This window comes from Aedes albopictus, chromosome 2 (genome assembly GCF_035046485.1).
Source record: "Aedes albopictus strain Foshan chromosome 2, AalbF5, whole genome shotgun sequence".
Lineage (NCBI taxonomy): Eukaryota > Metazoa > Arthropoda > Insecta > Diptera > Culicidae > Aedes > Aedes albopictus.
This window is the reverse complement of record NC_085137.1, coordinates 86138675-86145751: the sequence shown is the minus strand read 5'-3', so window position 1 is coordinate 86145751 and position 7077 is coordinate 86138675. Positions and strand designations below refer to the sequence as shown.

At 40.5% G+C, this 7077-nt stretch overlaps 1 protein-coding gene across 6 annotated transcripts in view; it reads right to left on the bottom strand.

Moving 5' to 3' along the window:
• Positions 1-320: 320 nt before the first annotated feature.
• Positions 321-7077, bottom strand: part of LOC109427916 (tubulin monoglutamylase TTLL4) — a 176775-nt gene continuing 170018 nt past the window's right edge. For 4 of the 6 annotated variants that reach the window (XM_062850020.1, XM_062850021.1, XM_029872693.2 and 1 more), the window contains 4 exons: positions 5956-6878; positions 5721-5882; positions 5380-5658; positions 321-1110 (listed from right to left, as the gene is read on the bottom strand). In XM_062850020.1, coding sequence (XP_062706004.1) covers positions 733-1110; positions 5380-5658; positions 5721-5882; positions 5956-6878 — 1742 coding nt within the window. In that variant the 3' untranslated portion in view covers positions 321-732. Of the gene's footprint in view, positions 1111-3700; positions 4526-5379; positions 5659-5720; positions 5883-5955; positions 6879-7077 lie in introns of those variants that run through there. The other 2 variants (XM_062850018.1, XM_062850023.1) reach the window with 2 other exon arrangements.

Genomic DNA, 7077 nt, shown 5'->3' with positions numbered 1-7077 from the left:
AATCGATAAAACGCAATTTCAATGGCGGAAGTTTTTTTGCCTCTAAATCGATACTTTGTTTTAAAAAATTTTCACAAAAAAATTAACGGAATTATCATCCCAAAAAAGGTTTATTGGAACACTGGTAGCATCCAACTAGCTAATAAAATTAAGTTTTGATGAATTTTAAAACATAATTACCATCTTTTTTACAATAAGTTATTTGTTTCTATTCGCCCCATTGTTTCTATTCACCCCGTTTTACGGTACACGGTTTTATGTATGTATCTTGCTACAAACTAATGAAGGAGTATTCTCTTGAAGGGAAAATGAATCGATGCTTCCTGCTAGTTGTGGTTTCTAACTTAGACATTAGGGATATTTTATAAAAAAAGGGCTGAACTGGGAAGTTGTCTTCAAATCTATTGGACCAGCAATCTGCTTCTTGTTAAAGCTACTTCTACTCCTCTATGCTTTGAGTAGTCTGGTTAAGACTAAAATTTCCACACGTTTCCGGTTTTACGTTTTGTTTTGTTGTTGAAGAACACATCGGATCAGTCTTGTTAACGCAAACCCGCTAAGAACTGTAATTTCCCTAAGTAGAAAAAGAGTTGCGTACCGGGATCTGACCCACGCGGGAGCGAAATCAACTTCCGCATAAACGCGCAACTTATTCCGCATCCTCCAGGTTGCGCTCTTTGATACGAAGAATCATAAGTAGGTCGGTAAATCGAAACTAAGAAACTACTTACATCACTGCTGTACAATAATGGCATTTTCGGTATCACCGCATTGCTGCTGTTTCAGTAACAAAGCGTCATCCAAGATCAGCTTAATTTTGTCGCTCAGTCGCATATTGTCGCTTTCCTCGACATTGGATCGCAGCTGTTGCGACTGATCCTTCTCCGATTCCATCGCATCATTATCTACGGACGCCGACTTTTTCGTCGGTGCCAGCTCTTCACCGATCTGGTCGATGGATTCCTGCGATTGGAATGTAGAGCTAGATTCTTGCGACTGAAGCTCCGAACTGGCCGGATCCGACTGAATTCCGCTGTCTTGGGAGGCGTTTTCGTTGTTTGTACTACTGCTGCTGCTGCTAATATCCGGTTGCTGTCTATTGTTGGAGTCCTGTCCGGATGGGTTTTGAATGGGTTGGGATTGAAAAATAGTCATTAGTGCCTTTGGAATTTTATGACGTGAGTTGTATCTCTAACATAATAGGGATTATTTTCTTCGAAGGACGGGGGTTAATGAGGCTGAAACGCAACCACCATGACACAAATCAATTACAACATCAAGAATGAGAATGTCTCGCACGCGGAAAAGCTGGCTAATTTGGCGTCATGGATGGATAGGGCCAGGGACAACGACTACGCCGATCCATGGTAATGAGGTAAAGATGCAGCTATGCGATGATGAGTTTGATGAGCGCTAGATGAGTTACCATTCTATGAGTGCAGTATATGGAAGGATTGATTCGGAATACAGGTACAGGTAACTGGGTGTCGGGAAAATTAGACATGGTTGGGTTAATTTTCGTAGGGGAATCTAAACATCCTTGGATACACTAGGGCTACCACGAATGGAACACGTTCCGAAAGGGATGTTGAACGATCGATTTTTGTAATGAAACGTTCTATGTTTTCAGCTACTTTTACCTCTTTACGGCTACATTCAGAACACGCCAGGACGTTACGTGATAATCGGGATAGGGGTTTATCTAAGGTTTAACTAACTGTAATCAGACTACATAGCTCTAAAGAAGTAGTGGTCTCCCCGTTTGTTTAGCGTTTCGATGATTTCATCAATTTCCTTTTGGATAATTTGCACAGGAAGATAAAGAAGTAGAAACGAATTTACTTACTGAGACTATGGAAATGAGATTAACAAATAGGTATGATAATTACATATTTGTTTTGATACTTTGAATATTGAGAACATAAATATTCGTAAAAGAAACCTGCTCTAAAAGATGCCTATCTATTCATAATCACTACGACCGGAAAATTTTCCCTTGAGATAACTTATTTAGGGTATTGCACACAATGACATGTTTATATTTTCCTAGTGTCGCAAAGAATAACTTCGATTTATTCCATTTTTTTAAAAGAATTCCTGAATATAGGTATTCAGATTAGTTTCCAACATTTCTTCAGACATTCTATCCACATATACGAAGAGAATATTCTGAATTCTACAGCTTCACCTAACAATTGGTTTAACGTTCGTTAAATCCACAAGAAATTTGTGGTGCAAATTTAACGTTGCATCGTTATTGGCAGCATCTTTAGATCTAAGCGAAAAGCTTCTATTCGATAGACTTTCGGTGAATATTGATGGCTAAAATTTCTTGCGGAGTTCTATCTGATTAGTTTTTACTTTCCTGTAATTATGTTAGAAAGTCCACAGACACTTAACCAAAACGTTCTCGTAGACTACATACTGCAAACATTATTTTGAGAAAACAAACAAAAAAGAAAACACTTGGGTTGTTTCACCAAAAATGAAATCAAAAATCATCCAGGAACTGTTTGTCTTTATGAATCATATACAAAATTTGTGTTGAATATTCCCTACACACCAAATTTTTTAAAATGCTTCCAGCACAAAAAAATCAGCAATTTAAATTGATGAATTTCAGCAACATTTTTGCTAAATTTCAGCACAACGTTGCTGATCAACTAATCAAATGGTTCAGCACGTTGAAAAATAATTGCTGATACTCAGTAAATTCGTATTACTGAATGTAATCAGCACAAAAAAAAATCAGCAAAGTTTGCTGAATAACAGCAAACAACATTTGCAGTGTACATTTTTCGCCAGCAATTCTTTCAGAATAAATGGATTCGTATTTCAAGAATTTAGAAATGAAAATTTATCTAAAAAACTTTCGCAATCATCATTTTTTCAGTTACCGTTGTTCAACTTCTTGAACATTCACACAGGCCTTGCTAACTATATTAAAAGGACTCCAGAATTCCCTGAGAATTCCAGGATTTTTCCAGATGGTAAAAAAATCATTGATAATTCCACTTTCCAGCTTTTTGCGCAATCTTTTATCTTTGGTAATCGAAGAAAATTCAGTTCTTCATGACTGCACACCCCGCATGCCATGAACGTAGGAATCATAGATTGATCTGCTGTGTGTAAAAAGCATTTTTGATGGAGTGCAGAAAAACGATATGTGCCAAAGAATGATAAAAATCATGGACTTTTTCAACTCAACTTAACACCGTGCAGGACATATTTCGGGGCATGGTATTCCTCTAAATTGGGAAACTACACCAAGTACATGGTTGCAAATAGAAGCGGAGGTATGCCTGTTAGTGCTTGGGTAGTGCTTGATCAGGATATGTAACAGTTTTTTTTTGTACAGACGATTTTTCCTGTGAAACCAACGGATCTTTTATTGCAGTTTATAGGAAGTTATGTTTATCACCAACTCTCAGTCAATTAGCGGAAACGAAATTTGCTCCATTCAAATCACTGATTCTTCCGAACACGAACATAAATCCAACGACGACTTTTTGCGAAACAATCTTCACGAGTGTAGGATTACTCTCTCGTTTCTAATAAAAAAAATATGAAACAAACGGTACACTATATACTAAAGAACACTAACTATCAGTAAACTCTAAAACAACTTTTAACTGCTAGCTTGCGATAACTTTTTCACATGTTTAAAATTTCTCTAGTTCCCAATGTAATGCACAGATAAATACCAATAAAAAACAAACTCCATTAGCAATAGTAAACAGGGTCGCGAATAATTTCAGTACTCGTTGGCTCTTGGTTTGAAATCAACACAAAACAAAAGACAAGTTCTAATTTTTCTTTCCGAAAAGAGCTCTCTAGGTTTATCATTGTTTATGTAGTAGGTGTTAGGTAGAAACTGAGTAAGTGCACTTACGACCCCGTATCGTTCGACAACGCCAGTACGCCGCGCGAAAGGCTTCCCAGAAGTCCTAGTGAATTTCGATTCGATCGATTGGGATGAGGGGGCGCGCGGTTTGTTCGGTTTCGTTTGTATTTGGGTTTTGCAATGAATTTGTGGACATTTTTTTGTACACGAATTTGGAAAACATCACGGACGCAAACGTGAGTTTTTTGGTTTAATAAACAGTATAGTGTGGAGGAACAATAGTAAATTGATGGAGAATTTCAAGAAACTGGTTAATATAATTTAGAATAGAAGCTATGTAGGCTAAAAAGAGAGGCGATAAGTTTGTAAGGTTATGTACAAAATAAATTCTGCAAAATAGAGTATTATCAAAAATTTGTAACTGGGAATTGGTGTTCAATGGGATTTCAGTTGGGCGGGAATCTTCGGTCGGTGAAGAGGAAAACCAGGAGTGTGCTTGTTTTCAGGCTTGAACTGCTTGGGGTTGATGTTTTGTGCGAGAATGCTTTTGCTGCTGAGTTTTACACGTGTTCGAGGGTTTCTGGGCATTCGAGGTGTGCTTGTATTCTTGAGTGGGGCTTGTGTGCTTGAATTTGACTGTGTTTCCCCGTTTTGTTGTTTGATGATGTTAGTTACTTCATGCTAAGTGTTTCAAATGATTTTATAATTTGTTCGTACAGATGACAACTCATATAACCAAAAGTTCGGATTTAAAGCAAGGCAGTTTCTTTTTGGAGATTTCGGAGCAGTTTCATTTAATCGATGGCTTGTGCAACCGACAATATAGGATACTAATCACATTAGAAAATGACAGCACGAAGGGAGTGTGATTGCCAAAACACGGGAAAGCATGGATCGGAACGATATGGTGGGGTTTTATGCCACTGTCAATGGTGCGCTTCATCCAACTGCGCCAGTGCCCATCATGTGTAGACAGAAAAAAAACAATAGTGGCAGCTAGGTGGAAAAGCACTTCGAAGAATTGCTGAACGGTAACAGTAACAGTGTACCCAGGAGCATGATTAACAGGACGTAAGTTGATGACGGTCAAAAAGTGAAACTAGCAGCACTGGATAAAGTTGGTGTAGGCTCTAGTGATTAATATAATGTGTTCTAAGTTATTGAACATTTTCTGTATCTTGGAACACTGGTTATCTGTGAAGAATTGTAGCTGAGATACCGTTCTTTTGTAGACTGCCTTTATAGTCAGACAACGACTACTTATATCTGAACATCTAACAAACATCTAACAATTTTTGCGATTCCAATATGCTTAGTAAAAAAATGTTAGGAAAAACTTAATGAAGTTTGCCACAAATGGCATCTTTGTTGTAAAAAAAGAACTTGCTACGCCAACGTATCATCGAGGGCAGCCGAACTTTTGGTTATTTGAGGTAGTTACTGGGTGGCGATACTCAATCGGTGTTAACACCGACAAATGATCGCTACCAAAAGCGGAGGACGATTAAATAATAACAGATTTTAGCATTCCTTACCTTTTTGAAAGTACTGGGCGGCACCTGAAGGTGAATTTTTTGTTGGCACAAAGATTGCAGCAGGGCGATACCTTCGGCTCGATTGTGGCAGTACCGGTGCTCCCAAGCGTCTAACAGCCGGTTGTAATACCGAGGGTGTTCGGTAAAGCAAACGTATCGATGGCTGTTGGGCGCTGGCAGGATACGCTCCAGCGGGGCACTTCTGGCTAGTTCATCTTCGGTCAACAGCAGACAACGTACGTCGTCCGGAGTTAACTCGTCTAGGATGTTGTTTAGGTACTGAAAATAGGAAGAAATAGGTGAAGGTTTGAAACCTCTGTATCAGGCCGCAATGAACCAACCTCATCTCTGGCCATATCTTTCTGAATGTACTGGTTATGTTTCAGTCTTTCCGCCTTGGATAGTGCTGTCACGTATATCCGTTTATCGTAGCATAGCGGACCCTCCAAACCTTGTTCGGCTAGAATTTCCTTCTGTTCAGCCATCGCTATCCTTGGTGGTACCTGGAAAGAAATGCAAAAGCACGGCCCATTATTAAAGGTGCTGATCAGCAAGTACACAGTACCCATCACATACCTGATACATAACCGTATTCAGCAAAGCTTTGACCAGCGGTCCCTTAACGTGGGCGTCCAGCGTCGAGGCGGAGTGTAACGATGGCGAAATATTCACTTCCAGCAGCCAAGGAACCAATTCCGAGTCCAGTAGCACATCAATTCCGAACAGTTCGTAGCAGTTGTATCTGCTGGCCACGTTCAGCTTGGACATTGCGTAGATGGGACCTTCGCCAGCGAGGATCGTTCGCAGTACAAGATTCCGCAGCGCTCCCCACAACCGATCGGTGTCGATTCCCTGCTCTGCAAAGTACGACCACAGCGATTTGATGGTCCACTTGTGACCCTGGCAGGCGTCGGCGTCTTCGTTGGCGTTGTAGTTGTTGGACAGTTTGTTAATACTGTAGTTGGTTAAATGCATGTAGCGATCACTGAGGGTGTCGGACTTTTCACTGTATTTGACCGAGGCGAATCGTGCCAACCCATCGGTGTGCATGTAAACCCGCAGCGGGTTTATCGACGTCACCAGAACGTACAGCCGCAGGTCGAACTTGCTGCCGTTGATGAGCAGGGGCCGATCGACATACCGTTGCACAATCAGCGGTTTCCGCTTCGGAATCTGCGACCATCGGTTGACCACTTTGATTCCGGTTCCTCGAGCTGACGCCGGTGGTTTGATAATCCATTTGGCATTCCGTTGACTATATCTGGGCCACATTTGGCGCAGAATTTTCAGATCCTGAGGTATGATGTAGGTGCGGGGCATGAATCCGAACTCCTTTTTGCCGTGTCGGTTCATCAGGGTTTGCAGGTTGCGCCAGACGCGATCTTTCCGACCGATTTGGAAGCTTCCCGGCAGGTGGTTGAACTTTTGGTACGGGCGAAGCGTCTTGAAGCAGGGACTTTTCATATGCTTTCCCCAGATTCCGATCCAGTCGTTGGTTTCTGTCAATAAAAAATTGAAAGTTTCAGGTTTTGAAGAGAATAATTCAGCCTGAGGCTAAACTTGAACTACATAACAATTGTATTTACGAATTATCACAAACTTAGTAGGACATCCCAAGTTCTTACATCTTAGTAAATAACTGTGGAAATGCTCATAGAATGCTAAGTAGAATTGCGACGTAACGACACAAGTTCATCC